At 50.8% G+C, this 23,083-nt stretch overlaps 1 protein-coding gene and 1 pseudogene across 3 annotated transcripts in view; one reads left to right on the forward strand and one right to left on the reverse strand.

Annotated features, from left to right (window-relative positions):
* Positions 1 to 10,728: 10,728 nt before the first annotated feature.
* LOC134380119 (keratin, type I cytoskeletal 18-like) lies at positions 10,729 to 12,851 on the reverse strand (annotated as a pseudogene).
* Positions 12,852 to 16,742: 3,891 nt separating this feature from the next.
* PTPRN2 (protein tyrosine phosphatase receptor type N2) overlaps positions 16,743 to 23,083 on the forward strand; it is a 906,619-nt gene continuing 900,278 nt past the window's right edge. For all 3 annotated transcript variants that reach the window (XM_063099753.1, XM_063099755.1, XM_063099754.1), the window contains exon 1: positions 16,743 to 16,860. In XM_063099753.1, the coding sequence (XP_062955823.1) occupies positions 16,743 to 16,860 (118 nt within the window). The remainder of the gene's footprint in view (positions 16,861 to 23,083) is intronic.

The following is a 23,083-nucleotide window of genomic DNA, read 5'->3' on the forward strand; positions in this document are numbered from 1 at the left end:
CACAAAAGTGTTCATACCTATTGATTGAATAACCTCAGTTTAGTATATTTTGTTTATGGAAGATGAACATTTTATTGTTATCAGCTGCATGTAATTTCAGGGTTTGAGATTTTGGGGGCATTCAGAGGATCTGAAGCCAGGCTGAGTGCACAGATGAGCTTCTGGTCCAGGACTGGTCTCTCTGCCCTTGGGAGTTCCAGACTCTTCCACTGCTCTCCTTCCTGTGGTCTCTCAGCCACCTCATCAAGAAATGCCACCTTGGGCAAAAGTGGCCCAAATATCGACTTAACTCTGTAGATATTTCATCTTCTCCTGAATCTTACAGTAACTTTGAAATATCTTGTTAGCTGTTTAAAACTTTTAGGATCATGTATGCTATGGCTAGTTGTCTGCCATTTCTGGAAGCAGGAGCCTCTTCCTTAATTCTCTCCCATATAAAATTGAGTTATTTACTAAGTTACATGAAAAATTCCGTTGGGATTTTGATTGAGATGACATCAAATTTATAGCTAATTTGGGAGGAGGGAATGTCTTTCCGTACTGACTCCTTCCATCTGTAGGCATGATATCTTTCTAGTCTTTTTGTTGTTTTTTTAAAAAATATGCTCCAAGGAGGTTTTTCTTCTCATAAATGTCTATTTTTTGTAATATTTATTATTAAGTGTGCTACAATTTAAAAAAAATTATTGTGAATGGAATCTATTTTTTACTCATGTTATTTAATTAGTTATTGCTAGAGTATAGAAAAGTTAAAATTTTTATATGTTGACACCGTATCCAGAAAAATTAATTTCTTCTCTTATTATCATAAAGTGTTTGTCTGTCGATTCTATCAACTTTTTTGGCAGGCCTTTAATAGTATGACATGGGAGATGGCCAATATTCAGCTTCTTTTTGATCTACAATGATGGCAATTTCACTTTGGTCAACCCAGTATATTGCTTGTTTCCTTCAATCTTCACTGTCAGCTTAATTTATATAAATTTTTTTGTAGATCAAGATGACCACATATTAGAACTTTCCTAGAGTCCAACCTAATATATATGATTGAGACAGAGGCTGCTGGTTGTTTATCCAGTGTTTGTTTTCTCTTCTTTTGCACAAGCAGAAATTTGATTTTATTTAGGGTGGAACATGCACAGCTAAAAAGTCCTACAGTTTCCAGCCTCCCTGTGGCCAGGCTGGGGCAATCGTTTAAAATAGTTATTTTTATGAGATTCAGAAAAAACATCCAGGAAAGCTCTTTAGATGGGGTCCGCTGAGGCAGCACCTTCTTCACCCCAGGCTGTCCTCACTGCTATGTGGGAGGCAGCCTGGCACATGTCACACGATGGGGAGAGGCTGACCATACCTATGGCCCTGGGCCCCTGCAGAGCCACACACCTGGGGCTGCCACCTCTGCACTTCTGTTACCTGAGAAAAATAAATCCCCAATTTGTTTAAGCTGCTGTTTTTTTGCTTATCGTTAGTAGCCTTTGAAATGTTTTTTTTTTTTATTTATTTTTTTATTTTTTTTATTTTTTTTATTTTTTTTTTTAATTTTATTTTGTCGATATACATTGTAGCTGATTCATGCTCCCCATCACCAAAACCTCCCTCCCTTCTCCCTCCCCCCCCTCCCCCCCAACAATGTCCTTTCTGTTTGCTTGTTGTATCAACTTCAAGTAATTGTGGTTGTTATATCTTCTTCCCTCCCCCCCCCCGATTTGTGTGTGTGTGTGTGTATGTGTGTGTGTGAATTTATATATTAATGTTTAGCTCCCTCCAATAAGTGAGAACATGTGGTATTTCTCTTTCTGTGCCTGACTTGTTTCACTTAATATAATTCTCTCAAGGTCCATCCATGTTGTTGCAAATGGCAGTATTTCATTCGTTTTTATAGCTGAGTAGTATTCCATTGTGTAGATGTACCACATTTTCCGTATCCACTCATCTGATGATGGGCATTTGGGCTGGTTCCAACTCTTGGCTATTGTAAAGAGTGCTGCGATGAACATTGGGGAACAGGTATACCTTCGACTTGATGATTTCCATTCCTCTGGGTATATTCCCAACAGTGGGATGGCTGGGTCGTATGGTAGATCTATTTGCAATTGTTTAAGGAACCTCCATACCATTTTCCATAGAGGCTGCACCATTTTGCAGTCCCACCAACAATGTATGAGAGTTCCTTTTTCTCCGCAGCCTCGCCAGCATTTATCGTTCATAGTCTTTTGGATTTTAGCCATCCTAACTGGGGTTAGATGGTATCTCAATGTGGTTTTGATTTGCATTTCCCGGATGCTGAGTGATGTTGAGCATTTTTTCATATGTCTGTTGGCCATTTGGATATCTTCCTTAGAGAAATGCCTACTTAGCTCTTTTGCCCATTTTTTAATTGGGTTGCTTGTTTTCTTCTTGTAAAGTTGTTTGAGTTCCTTATATATTCTGGATATTAATCCTTTGTCAGATGTATATTTTGCAAATATTTTCTCCCACTCTGTTGGTTGTCTTTTAACTCTTTTAATTGTTTCTTTTGCTGTGCAGAAGCAATCCCCATCAAAATTCCAAAGACATTTTTCTCAGAAATGGAAAAAACTATTCAGACATTTATATGGAACAATAAAAGACCACGAATAGCCAAAGCAATGCTCAGCAAAAAAAATAAAGCTGGAGGCATAACACTACCTGACTTTAAGCTATACTACAAAGCTATAATAACCAAAACAGTATGGTACTGGCATAAAAACAGACACACTGACCAATGGAATAGAATAGAGAATCCAGAAATCAACCCACACACTTACTGCCATCTGATCTTTGACAAAGGCACCAAGCCTATTCACTGGGGAAGGGACTGCCTCTTCAGCAAGTGGTGTTGGGATAACTGGATATCGATATGCAGGAGAATGAAACTAGATCCATACCTCTCACCGTATACTAAAATCAACTCAAAATGGATTAAGGATTTAAATATACACCCTGAGACAATAAAACTTCTTAAAGAAAACATAGGGGAAACACTTCAGGAAATAGGACTGGGCACAGACTTCATGAATACGACCCCAAAAGCACGGGCAACCAAAGGAAAAATAAACAAATGGGATTATATCAAACTAGCCTTTGAAATGTTAAACAATCCTTTCGTTCCTGGGAAAAATCCCCTTTGGTCACAATGTTTTTATTTAAAGAACCTTTTATTTTTAAGTGTATATTTAAAAAGTAGAGAGAATAGGTTAACCAACATTACTAATCTTCCCTTTTCTTGTTGTTTTTGTTGCTAGAATATTTTATACCAAATTCTAGGCTTTACCTAATTTGACCCATAAACACTTCAGTATGTTTCTCTACCAGATGAGTGTTTTAAAAAGCAAAACAACTGCCACACTTGAATTTCTGCTAGATGATATATTTTATGTTACATTGAATTCTATTAGATATATTTGATGTCAAATTTATTAGATGATATACTTCTTAAATATCATCTAATTTGCAGACTATTCAGATTTCCCTGATGGTCTAAAAAATGTCTTTTTACAATTGGTTTGCTTGAATCTGGATTTGAACTAATTAATGAATATGTCCTTTAAATCTCTCTCAATATATAACAGCTTCTTCTCCCCCCACCACCTTAATTTGTTAAAGAAACTGGGACACATGTTCTGTAGAGTTTTGTACACTCTACATTTAGCTTTTTGCACTGCGTGGTATTTTTGAACATATTTCTTTATCTCCCACATTTCCTATAAACTGATAGAGTCTTATTAGATTCACGTTCAATTTTCCCCCAGGAAAACTAAATAAGGGAATCGTGTACTTCCTATTGTATCATGGTGGGTCACAGCACGTCTTCATCTGACCCACGTTTAGTTATCAGCAATCAATGATTGTTATCTGGTGTTGATCTGGATCTATTACTTCACTAGGAGTTGCAAAATGTTGATTTTCTAAGTCTATCATTCTTTTGCATTGATTACCTGGACTTTTTCGGTAAAGAAAATTTAAATAATTTGGTTACCCCAAAATATTATCCATGCAGAAGCCAGGATAAAGGGTTTGATTCCTTTACTTTACCAATTTTCAGAAGAATGAGTTGGTGCTCTAGCAATCTTTAAGGTTACCAATGATTTTTCAGTATCATTATGAACAAGTACATTTTTATATGTCTGATGAACTTTCATCAGCGTAATGTAATTACTCTTTTTAATGCTCAGGTTTTTCCATCTCTGCCCAGTAGGAGCCTCTCCAAGTTTGTTCCTGTGGCCCTTTACTGAATCCCAGCTCCTTTGAAGATTTCCATGCTGGATCTGGAGTTCTGGGGAACACCTTTGGGACGTTCTGCATGAGGTCAAGTCTGGGTTCATGTCCTGGATTAGCCTCTCGTCAGCCGTGAGGCTTAGGCAAGTTATATCAACTTTCTGAGACCACTTTTGTCATCTTTGAAACTGGGATAATACTCCCGCTCTCACACTGGCATGGTATCAGATGTGAAGCACCAATGTGCTTCAGAGGAATATACAGGAGGAATAACCCATATCTCCCCTTTCCTTATTTCAGAGGATGTTTCTTGACACCCATCCTGTGCCCTATAGCTGTACGATGATCACATGCCTACTGATAATTTGCAGATGGCCTGGCTGCTCAGTGGTCCATGGGAGGTATTATTAATGTTTTCAGGTGGGGACAGAGAAAGATGACATTCAAATTGGGATCTGGGATTTCTCTCTACCCTATCCCCAAAGTTACGGATGTTCAGTGCCACCTGTTGGGAGTTAGAGACCAAACTAGATGCAAAGCTGTGTTAGTTTGGTTCTGCCAGTAAATGCTCTTTGAATCCTGATTTAGGACTTTAATACACCACTCTGTGCTCTTACATCCATTTGGTCGGAGAGATACTTGCCTCTTCAGAGGGGGCTGAATTTTGATAAATTAAGGCCTGTTGGGTCATTTCTATCCTCAGGCTGAGAGGAAACAGGTGAGCCCTGCCTCTGCACATGAACACAACACAGCCCCACTTCGCGGAAACTCTGGTTCGGAAACGCAAGTGGCAACACTCACAGTTACGCTCGTTGAAAGTGGCAGCAGCAACAAGGCACATCAGACCACAAGCGGCTGGCAGGTGGCACATGCCCTGGTCTGAAGGGGAACTTGCCTCTGGGCAGGCCAGACGTCCCTTCTTGGGGTGTGCTGTGCTCTGGGGGTCTGGAGGCAGGAGTGCTGGCTGGGTGGCACCGATAATGTGGGCATGGCCAGGAGGAGAGGCAGCTCCCCAGGCTCTGGCCAGTTTTTCTGTTGCTTTCCCAGACGTTCAGCCACAAGGCCTGTGTGAGCCACTTGTTCATCTAGAACATTCTGGGGAAGCCTATAGAATGTGAATGTCTTCCAGCAACAGATTTATTAACCAGTTTGTTTGGAAAGCGTGGCTTATTGCTGAGTTAAATGTTGGTGAAGTAAGATGACTGCTGTCGGGTCCGCCACTGGCTGACCCGAACAGCCCTTGCCTTGCTATCAGTCTGTCCCTTGGTGTCCCTTCTGGTGGGCGGGCGGATTGCCCAGATTCCTCTTTCGCCGGTCCCTGTTGAGAGGAGATGGAGGAAGAGAGCCATGAAGAGAGGTGAGCACAGCTGTCGGCCCCAACCAGCCCGTTAAAGGACACTCAGACACGGTGGGGGTTCTGTCGAGCAGCTCCGTTTATTATCACACAAGCACTTGCTTTTAAAGGCAAATGGGGAAGGGAGGTTTTTACATCCTCCAATCAGCTTAAAGGTTACGAGAGCATGCATCCTGTCACAATGCCTAGCTATTGCAATCACACAGTGTCCACGAGTGCGGAAGCGTGTATTTGGCCAATAAGGGCAAGGTTCCCACAGACACTCCCACCCTACTTCCTCCTGGTGCCATCTTAGGCTGCCACGTTAATATGCCCTTGTGGGCCCATAATGGCGCCACTTGTAATGTCACTTAAGGTGACGTTAGTTTTTAACTCCCAACAGACTGCATGTTGCTTCAGGTCTTCTCTAGTTTCTACCTTCCTTTTTCTGACTCTCAGTGAAAGGAACAACACTGACTTGAGTGCGGAAAACCCTCATGATGCCAAGCACCTTTATCATCGCACCTAAGTCACACACCCAGTCAGCATCTTCGCTATCGGATGAGTTTTCTAATAGGATCAGTGCAAGGTGAATTGGTGAATTTGAGAGGTAGGACGCTGGACTCAGATGAGACGGCAGTGGATGTGAAGACAGGTTCCACCACTCCCCGGTGTAGGATCCTGGGGAGAGGATTCACATCTTCTCAGCCTTGGTCTCCTCATTTGCAAAATGGGAATAGGAAAGGTGCTGACCTACTGCTGCCATAATGGGCTGGCACCTGCTCGGTGCCCTCTAAGGTCAGACAGTTTCCTATTACTAATCACTGACAACAACTTATGAGTAATGAGAATCCCAGGCCCAGCTGACTTACACATGTCACCAAGTCTGTCACAGGTGAATAAAGGACTCCTTGGAAGGTAAGGAGCCCACAGTGCCAGAGAGCAGATGCAAACACAGACCTGGGAACAGGGTCAGGCCCTGAGCAGCAGTGGGCTATCTCTCCTGCATGCTGCCATTGGCATGAGGCAGCTCCAATCATTTCCTTCCTGTGTCACTCCACTCGCGACTCATTCCATGCCCTTACGAGGTGCCCATCTTGATGGGCAAGTGTTCAAAGGGAGAAGCCCCACGAAGGAAAATTTCAGTGCTGTTGGCGCTAAATGGAGAAGGTGCTATGTGCACAACACCATCACCACCATCAGCACCTACAACACCTCCACCTCCAACAACCCCTCCACCACCACCATCACCACCATCAGCACCTACAACACCTACACCTCCAACAACCCCTCCACCACCACCACCACCACCATCAGCACCTACAACACCTCCACCTCCAACAACCCCTCCACCACCACCACCACCACCATCAGCACCTACAACACCTCCACCTCCAACCACCCCTCCACCACCACCACCACCACCACCATCAGCACCTACAACACCTCCACCTCCAACAACCCCTCCACCACCACCACCACCACCATCAGCACCTACAACACCTCCACCTCCAACAACCCCTCCACCACCACCACCACCACCATCAGCACCTACAACACCTCCACCTCCAACAACCCCTCCACCACCACCACCACCACCATCAGCACCTACAACACCTCCACCTCCAACAACCCCTCCACCACCACCACCACCACCATCAGCACCTACAACACCTCCACCTCCAACAACCCCTCCACCACCACCACCACCACCACCACCATCAGCACCTACAACACCTCCACCTCCAACCACCCCTCCACCACCACCACCACCACCATCAGCACCTACAACACCTCCACCTCCGACAACCCCTCCACCACCACCACCATCACCACCATCAGCACCTACAACACCTCCACCTCCAACCACCCCTCCACCACCACCACCACCACCATCAGCACCTACAACACCTCCTCCTCCAACAACTCCTCCACCACCACCACCACCACAGTCACCACCTGCTGTGGGTTGATTTAATTGTGTCCCCAAAGTCCTTGTATTAGAAGCTTAATTCACACTGTAACTGTGGAGGGTGGGAAATCTCATTATGATCATCAAAAGGTGGGGGCATGAAGAGGGGATTAGATTGCCACCATGCTGCAGTGAATGTATTAATAATGGTGGTCAGAGGCGTGTTTCCTCAGGCTTTAAAAGGAGAGCACATGAGGAGGTTAGTTTCTCTCTACTCCCCCATTTTCTGCTGTGTGAGACCCCTAAGTCACTGTTGCCAACACCAAGACCCTCACCAGATGTGTTCCCTGGACTTTGGACTTCCCAGCCTCAGAAAGTGTAATCAATAAATTTCATTTTCTTTAAAAATTACACAGTTCCATGTATTTTGTTATAAGCAACAGAAACAGACCAATACAGAAAATGAGTACCAGAGAAGTGAGGTGTTGCATATAAGAAATACTTGAAAATGTGGAAGCAGCTTTAGAACTGGGTGTTGAGGAGGGGCTGGAAGAATCTGACGGAGGCTAGAAAAAGCCGAGCTGCTGGTGGGAGTTAAGAACACAAGAAAACCAGGGTAAGTCTGGAACTTTTTAGAGACTGGTTACATGGTGGTGACCAGAGTGCTTATGGAAATTTGGACTGTAAAGACCACTGTAAGGAGGTTTCAGATGTAAATGAGAAGGGACTTATTGGAAACTGGGGCAAAGATCACCCTTGCTATGAACTGGCAAGGAACTTGGCTATACTGTGTCCTATGCCCTAGGACTTTGTGGAAGTTGGAACTTAAGAGTTGTGAACCAGAGTATTTGGTGGGAGAAATTTCTAAGCAGCAAAACATTCAGGAAGCTGCATGGCTACTTGTAACAGCCTAGGCTGAGTTATGGCTGCAAAGGCATAACATAAAGCCAGAATTTAAAAGGAAAGCAGCATGTAAAGATCTGAAAAATTTGCAGCCTGGCCATGTAGAGAATGAGAGAGCATTTTCAGGAGAAAAATCCACTGGCGCAGCAGAGGAAATGGTTGCTAAAGACATTAGCATGGCTATGAGGCAGCCAGGTGCTAATAGCCAAGACAGTGGGAGAAACACCCTGAAGACATTTCAGAGATTTTTGAGGCTGCCTCTTCCATTACAGGTACAGGGGCCCAGGGAGACAGAATGGTCTTGGGGAACTGGCCTGAGGCGCCCTCCATGGGCTCGCTGCCCAGGGCCACCTGAGAAGCCTCTTCCCACGCCAGCACCCCAGCTGCTTTGGCTGCTCCGGCAGTGGCTAAATTGGCCCCAGGTGTGGCTGGACCTGCAGCTTTGGAAGATACAAGCTGGAAGCCTCGGCGGCTTCCACGTAGTGTTAAGTCTGCAGGCTCCCAGAATGCCAGAGCTGTGAAAGCTTGAGAGCCTCCACCCTGATTTCAAACAATGTATGGAAAAGCCTGGGGTCCCAGGAAGAGATCTGTTTCAGGGGCAGAGTCACCACAGACAGTTTTCATGAGAGCAATGCTGACTGGAAACTTGGGTCAGAGTTGCAGCAGAAAAACCCCAACAGTGCCACGCCTAGTGGAGTGTGAGAGAGTGGGACCGCCATGGAGACCCCAGAATTGTGGAGCTATAGAGGAGAACGCCAGCCTGGGAGAGCTGAAGCATGGCTGGAGACCAGGAAAGCCACAGTAGAGCTGCCCGAGGACTTGGGGACCCAACCCGCACACCAGTGTGCAGAGGATGTTGGACATAGAGTCAAGGTAGCTGACTTGTTTAGGACCTGTTACCTTTTTCTTTTGGCCTATTTCTCCTTTTTTTGAATGGGAAGATGTAACCTATGCTTGTGCCACCGTTCTATTTTGGAAGCAGATAACTTGTTTTGAATTCATAGATGGGATAGTGAGACTTTGGACTTTTGAGTTGAAACAAGTTAAGACTTTGGGTACGAAATGAATGTACTTACGTGTGACAAGGACGTGAACTCTGGGGGCCAGGGGTGGAATGCTGTGGGTTGATTGAATTGTGTCCCCCAAAGTCCGTATATTAGAAGCTTAATTACCACTGTTGTAACTGTTGAGGGTGGGAAGCCCTGTTATGGTCATTGAAAGGTGAGGCCTTGAAGAGGTGACTGGATTGCAGGACCATGCCCTAGTGAATGGATTAACAATGGTAGTCAGGGGTGTGGTTCTGAGGGCTTTAAAAGGAGAGTGCATGAGAGGTTTGTTTCTTTCTATTCTGCCATTTTTTTGCCATGACCCTCCAAGACCTCCACCACCAAGACCCTCACGAGATGTGTTCCCTGGACTTTGGACTTCTCAGCCTCAGAAACTGTAAGCAATACATTTCCTTTTCTTTATGAATTACCCAGTTCTATGTATTTTGTTATAAGCAACAGAAATGGACTAATACGACCCCCCCACTACCATGACCTTTACCACCACCTCCACCATGCTGCGGTTTGAGTGTGTTCCCAAAGATCATGTATTGGAAACTTAATCCCCAATGCAGCAGTGTTGAGAGGTGGGATCTTTAGGAGGTGACAGGTCATGAGGGCTCTGTCCTCATGAATGGGTTAATGTCATTGCTTGTGTTCTCTCTCTCGCCCTTCTGACTTTGCCGTGGGATGACGCAGCTGGAAGGCCCTCACCAAATGCTGGCCCCTCAGTCTTGAACTTCCCAGCCTCCAGAAATGTGAACTGAATAAATGTCTGCTCACTATAAATTACTCTGTCTGTGGTACTCTGTTATAGTAGCACAAAACGTGCTAAGGCACACCACCAAGACCTCCACCAGCAACACACACCACCACTGCCATCACCATCACAACCCCCCCCAATACCACCAATCCCAACAGCACCCGGACCTCCTGGCTCCCCTTCTGTGTCTGCTGACTGGAAGACTATTGACGGCACAGTGTGTAACATGCTCAGCCCGATGCTTGTGAGCTCGGGGCTAGGAGCAGTACTGGGGGCTGCAGCTTCCTTCTTCCCATGCTGGAGCTGCACCCCGGAGTCAGCGGTGGTCCTGGTGCTGGACGGTGGTGTTGCTCTCTGAGGCAGGGGTGCAAAGCCCACAACGGCATGAGCCACCCGGGAGTGGTGGGTAAGCTCCCAGGACTCCCTGCACTAAGCAGTGGGAGGCTTTGTGGTGTGACTCATCTCCGCATCAGCTGGGCAGGAACGACTCGCTCCAGCCCTCCAGACTGGGCTCCGTAAACACCTCTGGCCAACACTAACTGGCCAGCTCAGGGGCCTCTTCCATGGTGGATGCCATGGTCTCCTCATGGCTGGAGAAGGACCCTAGGACAACACACCCAGGCGTGCCATTCCACTAGTGACCTGGGCTGCATTCAAATGGTGAAAAATATCCAATTAAAAATGATCAGTCTGGCAGTTGTCATCAATAGTTCAGATTTCATTACAGTTGACCAGAAATACCATGTCATTTAGCAAGTGCCAAAATATTTGTCTAACGTGAATAATGTTGAGTACATTTGTTGGTACTTTGAGTGTGCAAAAGCAGCCTCTCCCCTTGCCCTAAAAGCCCACCTCAAGTCTGCCCTTTATACAGCTCTTTCTGATCAGGTGGAAGCCCAGTGAGCATTTCCAACTGAGGACATTAAGCACGGAAAGTCAAAACTCCTAGCCTTCAACCTGGAGAAGGAAGACATCACTGGGGAACATCGGGACTGTGTGAGGTGTGAGCCTTTGGGAGCGCATGATCGAGATACAAGTGATGGATTGAGCCCTGCTGCGCCCCAGGCTCCCAGGCCACCTCATCCACTCCTCTGCAGCTGTGTGATTGCTGTCAACAGAGTCTCAGAGGCCCAGCGGTCAACGCTGATGTAATCCATAGCACTGGTTATGACAGTCAACACCATCAGATTGGGCAATAGTTTGATCTCCGTCACCATTTGGTAATGTTCAGAATCTCAGAGCTGGTGCACAGCAGGACTAGGATTTGAGCACTGTCCTCCCCTGGACACACCACTGTAATCCAGGAGCCCCAGTCTTCTGGACTCCTCAGGCAGATGGGAGCCCTTGAAGGGAGACGTGTTTGAAAAGGGGCCATTTTTTTGTACCTCTGAACTTTTATTGGTCTCCTGTTCCCCAAAGGGTACCCTGCTTCTGCTGCCTTGACACCTTAGAACTTTGCTGTCACTGGTCTCAGACACCACTTTGTCATCCACCATCCTGCAGGTAGGCGGTGGTCTTTTGGATGGTCTGCATGGAGTTGCCACTGCCCAGGGTGTCACTGAGACTGAAGTCTTTCTGGTCTTTCAGCAGACAGGTGACAGGTGGCGATCTCAGCCTCCAGCTTGACCTTGATGTTCAGCAGGGCCTCCTCCTCGGCCTGGCACTGTGCCTCTGCCCGGGTGCAGCAGGACCCCATTGAGCTGCTCTGTCTGTTTGGTGTAGCAGGTCTCTGCTCCCTCAGACTGTTCTCCACACTGGCCTCAGATTCTCATCCGGTCCAGGTCGATCTCCAAGGTCTGGACTGTGCACCTCAGCTCTGTAAGCATCATCTCAGCAGGTCCAGTCTCGGTGGACTGCAAAGTGATCACTGTGGTGCTCTCTTGAATCTGCTGGGACCAGTACTTGTCCAGCTTCTCTCAGTCCTTCTGAGCCAGTGGGTCATACTGGGCCCGGATGTCTGCCAGGACCTTGCTGAGGTCTTGAGATCAGGGGGATGCACCTCTATGGTCAACCCGGAGCTGGCAGTGTGGGCTGGTAGGCTTTTTGCTTCCTCCTCATGGTTTTCCTTCATGATGAGCAGCTTCTTCTTGAGAGCCTCAAGTTCTGTCTGTAGCTGCAGCCAGGTGACATTGATGTCATCAATGACTTTGCAGAGCCCATGGATGTCACTATTCACAGACTGGTGCATGGCCAGCTCCATCTCATACTTGACTCTAAAGTCATCAGCCACAAGACAGGCATTGTCCACAATTTGCAAAGATCTCAGCCCTCAGGTCCTCGATGGTCTTGAAGTAATGCCCCCAGCCTCTGACCTGGGACCTCTTCTCTCCAGGTGTCCCCACATTTTGCTCTACAGCTTCCAGTGATCAATGTCCAGGCTCCTCACTCTTCCAGGCAGGAGGCCAGGCAGTCATTCAGGTCTTGCATGGTCTCCTCACCCTGGATGTCCCCCATTCCTGCCAGACCCCCCCCTGCCATCCCCACAGTCAAGCTCCTGGACCCTCAGGCACCTGGAAGTTGGTGGAACGGGACACAAAGTGGCATCTGCATAGATGCTGGCTGTGCTGCTGGTGGCCAGACCCGGTGGCTTATTGCCTGGATGGAGCCCAGAGACCTGCAGTTGGTGGAGAACGGGGTGGAGCCAGTGGTGAATCTCATGCTGTCCGGGGAGGAAGACAACAGGCCAGGACTCACGTTCGGACCATCTGGAGAGAGGCCTGTCAACCTTGAAAATCCTATTGGAAGAATTATTCCCTGACCTATGATTGTAAATGTGAGGAATATGTTCTCTCTGCATTAAAACTAAGATTGCATCATACACAGACCCTGGCATGCTATGGGTGTGTATCATAGCTATTAGCAAGTGTGACAATAATGAGTTAAGTAATTTATAAGTGGAAAGGCACAAAACATAAATACATGTAGGAGACACTCCCCATCTAAAGGGCTCAGGGAATAAGAACACGTTTGAAAACTGTACATGTAGTAGACAGGTACATATGTATGTGCCTGTGTACAGCATTCAGACATGTTCTGACACACACATACCTTTGCATATGTCAGGTCAAGCTCTGAGGATCTGATAGTGACCCTCTATCTGGTCAGCACAGTCTTTTGGATTGAAAATCTGGGCTACCTCAAATTGAGTTCTGGAACCCAGTTGTATGAGTCCATTTCTGTGTTGCTATAACAGAACACCTGAGACTGGTTCACTTATAAATAAAAGAGGTTTATTTTGCTCACGATTCTGGGACAGCTGCATCTGGCATGGGCCTCAGGCTGCTTCCACTCATGGCAGAAGGCAGCAGGGCAGCCAGCAGGTGCAACATCACATGGCGGGAGGAAGCGAGGGGACGAGAGGGTGGGGAGGTGCCAGGCTCCTTTTAACGACCAGCTCTGATGGGAACTAATACGTTCCTGCGTGAGCCTCCCTCTGCCAATGGCATTAATCTATTCATGTGAGATCCACCCCATGACCCAACGCCTTCCAACACTGCCCCACGGGGGATCAGATTTCACCATGAGCTTCGGGGTACACACGACTGAACTGTATCACCCACCTTGTTCCTAAACAACCCTTCTCTTCTTCTGTCCACACTTTGCATTTCTTTGCCTTTGGTTTCTTCTACCATTTTGGCAGAGCCGGTGGGCGATCTGCTCTGGTCAGAATCAGTGTGAACAAGCTCAGCGCCCCGGCCGGGAGAGCCCTGGGGGTGGCCACACCTCTTCTGCCTGTCTCCACTTTGCAAGTGGTGTTTCTTCAGGTGTTTCAGCTGATGATCTCCTGTAATCCCTCCTGTGCCTCTAATTTTTCACTTTGTCTTTTCTTGGGGCGTTTTCCCTCTAGCTTTGCTTTGACGCAGAGTCCTGAACTTCAGGGCCCTTGGGGTGAACAGGACCTTGTTCAGGAAAGTACTATTAAGCAGCAAGTCAAACATGAAAGTACAAATAATGCCAGGCCCTTCCCACTAAGACCTGTTTAACAAGCAAACAAAGTTGACGATTGAGAAGGGGAGACAGCACAGCCTGAAAATAAACAGCCCTCCAGGATGCAGGCCCACGATGATGTGCTCAGCTCCTCTGGGCCCTTCACCACGTCCCCTGTAAATGCCAAGGAGCATGACAGAGGTGGGGGCTTCAGACGGCCTCCCTGTTGCCGTGGGTGCAGCTAGACGCTGGTCCTTGCAGAGCTGGTCCTTCTGCAATGTCAGTGCGGTGACACTTGCTTGGGTCGAGCATTTAGACCGCCCAGCTGTACCTGAGATACGGAGTCAAGGCCATTTGATAGCAGGTTCTTGAGCCTCACAAAGCGACTTCCCTGATAGGGTCCTGTGTTCTGCCTGCGGGCTTCTGCTAGCCCATCTTGATGTTTTTTCTTTTTCTGTTGCTCCTGTCACGAAATCTATCATTAGATGGCTCTCAGGACCTCTGGGATGTCTTTGATGCTGCCCCTCTCTGCCCAGCCCCCCCTGACGCCCTAGACATGGACCTTGCACACCACCCAACCCACATTTTGGGGTAAGCCCTGTGTGCACACACTGTGGTTTGCTGGGTACTCTGAGCTGAGAAATGACTGTTTCTTGTAGCCTTTCTCAGACAGAATCTGCAAATGAATCATCTTATTGATAAATTCTGCTGGAGGTGAAAGCTTCGTGGTGCTAACCCTGAGTCCACGCTGCTAAAAACATCAATGAGTAAGAGAAGAAACCCCAAGTCTACTGAAGAGTGTCGCTAACGATCCCTTTTCCTGACCAGTTGGGCACCCTTTGTAGGATGTGCAGTTTACAAACGGGCCTAATTTTGCAGGAGAAAACGTTGCTGCTGCATTCTGGAGATGCCACTTTCTCTGGGGACGTTGTCCCAGGGCCTTTGCATGTCAGAGGTCAGACTCCCACCTGCCCACACTGGGAGGCTGTGACAGAGAAAGAGGAACAGCTTTCTTGGGAGCAGGGATCGAGGGGAGCTTGAGAAGGGTGGGGGTGTGACAGAGGAACTTCAGGAGAGTCAGGCCCAATATCCAACCCCAGATTGTGGATGGGCTGGGCTGAGGCGGAACTCCCGCACTCACCCTCGACCCCAATCTGAGTCTGCACACAACATCCTTGTCCAGGGTGGTAAGGGGCACGGTAGGGCGTGGGCACAGGAAGCCCAGCTGACGAGGGCAGGTTGGGAGAGGACCCGACGGGCCAGGAGCAGGCTCAGCTGGAAGGAGAGTCGGCCTTGGGAAGGGTGTGGGAGGGCTCAGGCCTTTCTGTACAGCCCCAAAGCAGGTGGGCAGATTGGGGCTGCCCAGGCGGGGCCCCCCGGACATGGACCTGGACTTGGAAGGGGATGGCCCTGGCAGGTGGGCAGTGAGAACACGTGGTTGCACAGACGCACTCAGACACACCCACACGCACTCGGACACACCCACACTGCACACTTCCATACGCTCCCACGCTCCCACTGCTCACACAGCCACACACACACACAGCCCCTTCTGATGCCCGAAGTGCCATCCCATTGGACACCACCTTTGTCCCACGTCTTTTTGGAGGTGGAACAGTCTCCAGAGGAGACCACGCACAAAGTTTCCAGAACCCAGGGCCAGGGAGGGGTCTGCCGGCCTGTGGAGGGACCGCAGGCAGACCCCACCTCGGCTCTGCCCCCGGTGACAGGAGTTCAAAGCCTCACCAGGGGCTTCCACCGGCTCCAGCCTCCGAGCGTCCCCACCCCCGCGGGTCCTGGAGTCCAAAAGCTCCTCCTTACGGGTCGAGGCCCTGCCTGGACACCACCTCCCCCCACACAACCCCCGAGGCGCTCACGGCTCTTCCTCTCTGGTCTGAGCTCCAGTCCAGGCCCCTCTCCTGGGACCGAACCACAGCCCCGCCCGAGCCTCCATCCGGCGACCCCACGCGCAGCCGCAGCCTCGCGTGGACAGTTAAATTGAAATGCGGTGAAACTGAACAGAAGAAGGACGTGGACTTCTCAGTCGCAGCAGCCACACTTCGAGTGCCCGCCAGCTCTGCGTGGCCGAGGACGTCGCGTGGGACTGCGCAGGAGGCGACACCTGCCGGGGCCGAGCGACAGGAACCCGCGCGGGGCGGACCCTCCTGGCCCAGCCAAGAGTGCGGTGAGACCCGCGCCTCCCGCTAAGGGAAAGCCCGGAGCGGCGGGCACGGACGCGGTACCCCCACCCCACAAGGCAGGCGGCGGGGCGTGTCCAAGGCGGGGCCTGCGGGGCGTGTCCTGACGCGGCGGGGGCGTGTCCGGGGCGGGGCCTTGTGGGCGGGGCCCAGCGCGGCGGGGGCGTATCCTGCGGGCGGACGCTCGTCCGGGGCGGGTCCTGGCGCGGCGGGGGCGTGTCCAGGGCGGATCCTGCGGGCGGACGCGCGTCCGGGGCGTGTCCCGGGGGGGGCGGGGCCGGGCGCTGTCCGGTGCTGAAGCTCGGGCTGGAGCCGCCGCAGGAGCTCCAGGCGCGGCGGGAGGAGCTGGCGGTCGCGCGCTCGGTCGTGCTGCCTCTGCCGCCGCCGCGCAGCCATGGACTGAGCGTCGCCACGGGCCGCGGGGATGGGGCCGTCGCCGCCGCTGCTGCCGCTGTTGCTGCCGCTGCTGCTGCTGCCGCCGCGCGCCCTGCCTGCCGCCCCCGCGCCCGCCCCGCGCGGCCGGCAGCTCCCGGGGCGCCTCGGTGAGTGAGTGTGGGGCGCGGGTGGGTCGCCGGGGTCCCAGCGTGGCGCCCCCAGGCTCGGGGCCTCGAGCTCCGCGGCGGTCGTGCGCCCCCCGTCCTCTCCCGCGACACCGAGCCGGCCTCGCGCCCCTGCCTCAGTTTCCTTCCCGGCGGCCGCCGCCCCCCTCCCCGGGCGGCCCCGCCACGCGGCACAACCCTCGCGAGGCCTCGGTGCGCCGCAGCCACGGCCCCGCCCGACCCGGAGCCCCAGCGTGGGTGCCCCCCGGCGACCGTGCGACACCCCCGCGCGACCGTGCGCCCCTCCCGCGACCATGCCGCTCCCCCACAACCGTGCTGTCCCTCTGCGTCCGTGCGCCCCCGCGTCCGTGTCCGTGTCGCGTGCGCGGCGGGAGGGCCTGGGCCACGCCGTGCGCCCGCCTCGCCTGCACCTGCGCCTTCGCCCCCGACTCCCCACCGGCCGTGGATTGAGACGGACAGACGGACGTTCTCTTTCCCTGTCGGACGCGCAGGGAAGAGGAAGGCGCCGGCTCTTGACAGGCAGCGACCACGGAATTGGCGTCCTTCCCGAGATGGCTTTTTTTCATTTTTCTTTTTTTAAACCCAGGAAACCTTCTGTCCCTCCCCCGCCCCCCCATCTCCCCGCAAGCTGATCTCATTTGTTAGAAGATTTACCATAAAGCCCGTGTTTCCGGGCTGCTTCAAGGCCACAATCACTAAACGTAGAGATTGGAGTGACAGGTGTCAGGAGCCAGGGCAGGCGACGGCCCCCACCCGAGCACCACCCCGCGCTGGCCGCTCACCTCGTCCCGCCACTGGCCCTCAGGTCCCCAGAGGTGCTATGTCCATCAGAGCCCCGACCAGCAAAGACTGCAGGGCAGGGGGTGGCCTGGCACAGCCTCCCTGGGCCTTGGGTTCAGGCAGAGCGGAGCCCCCTCGTCCCCTCACATTCTCCCTGGTCTGGGCGGCATCGCGGTGCCCGCGGTTAAGAGGAGCGCTGGGGAGGAGGCGGAGGACCCACCCACCGGCTGCAGAGTCCTGGGTCCCAGGAGTGGTGTGAGCCGTCCCTCACATCCGGGGTACTGTCGCCAGAGTCCCTGTGCGCCCCCAGGACCCTTTGCTCCATGCTGTGTGCACAGGCTCTTCCTTCCCAGGTGGGTCCTGCCTCACCTCCCTGTGCCCTGCCCCAAACCAGCAGAGGAGGCTGAGCTGTGCGCCTGTCCTCTCCAGGGGTGTGTCCCTTCCTCTGGAGCAGGCTCGAGCTGGCCTGTCGCCTCACAGGACAGCTGTCTGCTCCCTGGCGTGGCACCACCCTCCATGCACACATGGCCGGACACTCGAGCCAGGGCCAGCTGACATCAGCCTACCCAGTGTTCCAGGGAATGTTGATTATTGAGGTGTGAGCTGGAGGCTGGCTCTCAACTGCTCTTTTCCATTGGAATTGCCAGGCCAAGGCATTTTGCCAAAACCACGAGAAAGGCAGAAGGGGGCGGGGGCGGAGGGAGAGAGCAAAGGGGAGCCCGACGATGGAGACGTGTGAAGAGGACGCTCTACTGCCTCGGAGATGGAGACGTGTGAAGAGGACGCTCTACTGCCTCGGACAGCCTTGCCTAACGCAGCCGCGTTATCCTGGCCACAAGCAAAGCTGAATCATGTCGTTAAGAAGGGAGCCGTATTCCCCACCCCACTGAGCTCTGATAAGGGTGTCACTGAGAATGGATGCTGTGCCTTGTAAGGCAGAGTTATGGACACAGTCTTCTTGTGGGAAACACTGAGGACCCAGACGTCATTACAGTTGTTTCGAGGACTCCAGGTGACAGGTATAACCTGCTACCTTCCTGTGTAGGTAGACACTGCTCTAGCAGTCGATACAGAAGTGAGATGTGAGTATGGTCTTCCCATTTGGGGACCTGTCTCGGGGTGGCATGCAGCCTCTTCTACTTGTGTCCCCTCCACCTGCCGGTCTATCCCTGCACATCCTCACTCTGAGTATGGCTGCCACACTCCTAGAAGATGACCTCCAGAAAATGCAAGGGAGCTCATATTTGCCCACGAAAGGCAGGTGCCGCCGCTTTTCTTTCTCCGCTGTCTGTATCTTGTTTGATAATGGCCACGCCAGCCACATTGTTCTAAGTAACGATGCACAATTGAAAGGACACACAGGCCCCTTAGATCTGGCCCCAGCGTGTCATTTGTCATGTTTGCTTATTTAGCTGTTAACGTCCTACCTCAGGTTGAGGCGCACAGAACACACGAGGTTCAGGGAGGTCCAAGTGTTTCCTCCTCTCTTGCATTAGAAAGCCTCGAGGTTAGACTGGGAGTCAGATGTTACCAAGACCTAGAGACAGATTCTTCTGTCTAGGACGCCTTAGCTTGAGCTGGGGGCTCTTCACAGTCAGACAGGCAAGGAGCTCCGGATGGGACATGGCGCCAGGACCTCACCTGTGAGTGTGACTCCCTGTGTTGAGCTGTGCTCCTTGACGCCGGCTGATGTCCAGCGTGGCTGTGGGCACACCACGGAGCCGGTGATGGCCCTGCCTCCTTCCCTCCAAGGACACTCTTCTCCTTCACCACTCTAGCTTCCTGCCTATCCTGCCTGTCGTTCTGGTGGGAAGGGCTCCGTGTGGCATTAATTATCTGTGACCATTATCGGAGCTGAGCTGAAGGGAACTTGGCTGTCCTTGTTAGTGACATGATTCAACTTTGCTTGTAGCCAAAATAACATGGCTGTGTTAGGCAGGGCTGTCCAGGACAGGAGAGGGCTTTCCTCTGTTCGTGCACTTCCTTCTTTCAGTTTTCCTTTGCTTTCTCTTTCGGCCACCTCCCCTTTCTGCTTTTCTCTTTCATTTCAGGACATCCCTTTGTCCAGGTTCTCCATACTTTATCCTGAAGTCCAACTTGGATGTGAGCCCTTTGTTAAGGCTTTAAAACGTGCTTCAGTGAATGGAGGTGGGTTTGTGAACCTGCTCAGGCAGTCCCCACGTTTAAGGGGACAGTTATATAAAGGACCCTCCCCTTTTTGCTAAAGAAGCACGAATTTCATTTTCCAAAGATAGTCAACCTTTCATGTAGATTTTGCTCGGAGAATCCAGAAGCGAACCTCACCATCGCACCTGGCTGTGTAGACAGGGGTCGGCTATTTCACTCCTTTGTTTCCGCCTCCCGACTTGCCAACATGTATTTCTCTCTCACCAGCCAGCCTGCAAGGAGCTGGAAGCAGAGCCGTCAAGAGCTGGAGTCGGCTGGCTCTGTGAACTAGATGGCGTGATCGTTTATTTTTAAATCAAAGGATCTTTCCTGCCACAAAAGACAAATTCATCCTTGCTTTTCAGGGCCAGAGCCTTTGATTCTGTTTGGTTGTGTGGTGATGAGCTGCCAGCCCCTTCCCTAGAGCTGGGGCCCTGCTCTCGCTGCCTCTGTGCATTCTCTGCCTGTCGTTTCCTGCTCTCCTGCCCAGTCCCCTCAACCGCAGGTGCTGCTGTTCCTGGGCACAGGCTTGGGTGTGTGGAAGCCCCTGGGCTTTGGGAAAAAGGTGCCAGACAATGAGCTCGCCCACGAAGCCAGAGGCATTGAGTGCCACTGTGGGTGGCTGTTCTCTGTGTCCAGAGATGCAGTTAAATGTGTTCTGCTCAGGAGGGATAGGCAGGGAATAAAAGAGGTTTTTAAATGGCTTCCTCTCGGTGCTGAGCTTAGCTGGGTGTTTCAGCGTCTAGTGGCTCTGCATTCAAAGTGGTCTTGTTTCTGCACCTGGTTATCAGGGTCATTTTTTGGTGGTGCCCTCCAGGGAGGTGGAGGTGGGTGCTTAATAAGTAGCTGTCTGCTTTCTGCTTTCCTCTGTAGTGGCACACACAAAGCCATGCCAGGAATTTCTCTATGCCGAGAAATGTGCAGATTAGATGGATTCCTGAGGAATAGGGCTATGGCAGCAGGGTAAATCGGGTGGGGGTCACTAATTCTTTTACATGACAATAATTTCTGCATTCTGGATATATTTTTGTTCTGTTTTTTTACATGCAGTATAATCAAATTTGTGAATGAAGTTATTCACCCACTTTTCTTTGAATTTTTGAAGGTTAGGAATATGGGAATAGCTGTCATTATCCTGGTCTCATTAGAAAGGTTTCCATGACTGCTCCTCCAGGAGCACTGCCTGAGAATTTCAAATTCCTAATGAAAAGGTGTTTGCAAATAAATGTGGCCCAAACTAAAATTAACTCTTTGGCTTTTGGTGGCAGATATTTAAGACATGCCTGAATATGTGTAAATACTGCTAGTTTAAGGATTGTGTGTGTGTGGAGAGATGAAAAAAAGCTTAAGAAACAGGCAGAAAGGGTTTTCATCCTGATGAATCTTGGGCGATGAAGGCGTCGATGAGCCTCAGCTAACTAAGAACCTGTCTTATCTTTTCTGACAAGATGTCCATTTCCCCGTGAAAGCAAGCAGCTGAATTCACGGCGGATAAGCTCTGCTCCACAGAAAAGCACCTGGCAGCTGTTTCCACATTAGTCTCAATTGACCTTGGTAAGTGTAGACCCAGCTGGACTTATTTTTCTCAGTCGTGGTTGGGAGAAGGCAGAACTCGAGCAGCAGAAAATCGTCCATCCACTTTCCTGCTGCCTGGAGACAGCGTGGAAACAGTTTGCTGAAGGAGGGACCTTATTGTGATTTGTGCTGTCTCTGACGTCCCTGCCACAGCCACTATCTGAATGTCCAGGGCAGGGAGCGACAGCGGGCGGGGCTCCCGGGAACACACGCTCGTGTGCAAACACCCTGGCGGTTAGGCTGCCCCGTGTGGCCGGCAGGTGGGCGCCTTGCGCCTTCGCCTCAGAAACCGGACTTTGGACTTCGCGGCCTTCACGTGGGTCCTGACAGCCTGTGCGTGGTGCGGGGAAAAGAGGAAGACGTTCTGTGGGTGGCGGTGACCACCTGGCGTCGCTCCTGTCCATGCAGGTGGATAGAGGGCACTTTATGGATCCTGTTTTTATCTGTTCCCTCCAGTAGTATAAACTGTGATTCAGAACACAAAGGACACGCCTCGTCCGCAGGCGTCACTGGTGTGGCTCTCAAGAGGCTGGGGTGGAGCTAGTTACAGAACAGACGTGGCGCTTTCTTTTTACATTTTAGTTAAAACCATCAGACAGGACAATTGGCCTTTTTCTTCTGTGTGTAGATGCAGGAGGCCACCTTCACTGTGGGAATACAGAACATCACCCCCAAAGCCGCCCTGTGCGCTCCCTGCACAGTGACCCCTCGCCAGCCCCTTCACCCCTGGCAGCCCCTGAACTTGAACCCTGAGGTTTCTATGTGTGGTTACAAGTACTCCCTGGAGCAGCCTCCCCAGCGAGCGTTTCTGTCTCCATTTACAGACGGAAAGACTGAGGCGTGGGGTGGTTAAGGGATGTGCTGGGGTCACCAGTGGGTGGACGGTGGTGTGGCACTGGGTCTAGGTCTCTGGCCTTTGGTGCCACCTTTCTTTCCCAGCAGTGACCCCAGGAAGGGGTGAGCGGCAGCTCTTGTAGGATGCAGTTCCCAGCAGGTCCCCCTGCTGTTAGAACACGTGCCTCCAACTCCACAGAACAAGGGCAGCTGCCTTTTACCATCACAAGAGCATTGATGATTTTCATGGTCAAACTGCCTTTCTCTGAGGAGATTCAGAACCTCTGGGCTCTTGGGGCCTGTTCCAAGAGAATTTTAAAATGGTCTTTGGCAAGAGCTGGGAGGCGTTGATTTTTCGAATTGGGTTTTGTTTTGGATGTCTTAGTCCATTTTCTGTTGCTATGACTGAATACCTGAAACTATGTAATTTATAAAGAAAACAAATGAATTTCTTACAGTTCTGGAGGCTGGGAAGTCCAGGGTCGAGGGGACATATGGCGAGGACCTTCTTGTTTGTGGGGACTCTCTGCAGAGTCTCGTGGTGCCTCAGGGCATCACGTGGTGACCGGCTCACAAGAGACAGCCAAACTGGCCTTTATAACAGACCCACTCTTGTGGTAAATAACCCACCCCCTCCATAACCCACTAATCCATTAGTCTGTGAATGGGTTAGTCTGTTCATGAGGCCAGAGCCTTTATCACTCACCACCTGCCCAGAATCCCACCTCTCAACACTGCTGCACTGGGGACCAAGTTTCCAACATGTGGACATTTGGAGGACATGTTCAAGCCACAGCAGTGTCAAATTCAAATGTTTGGTTTTCCTCTTTGAGGTAAGTTTGATGTTTGG

The sequence above is a fragment of the Cynocephalus volans genome, chromosome 6 (assembly GCF_027409185.1).
Source record: "Cynocephalus volans isolate mCynVol1 chromosome 6, mCynVol1.pri, whole genome shotgun sequence".
In the NCBI taxonomy this organism is placed as follows: domain Eukaryota; kingdom Metazoa; phylum Chordata; class Mammalia; order Dermoptera; family Cynocephalidae; genus Cynocephalus; species Cynocephalus volans.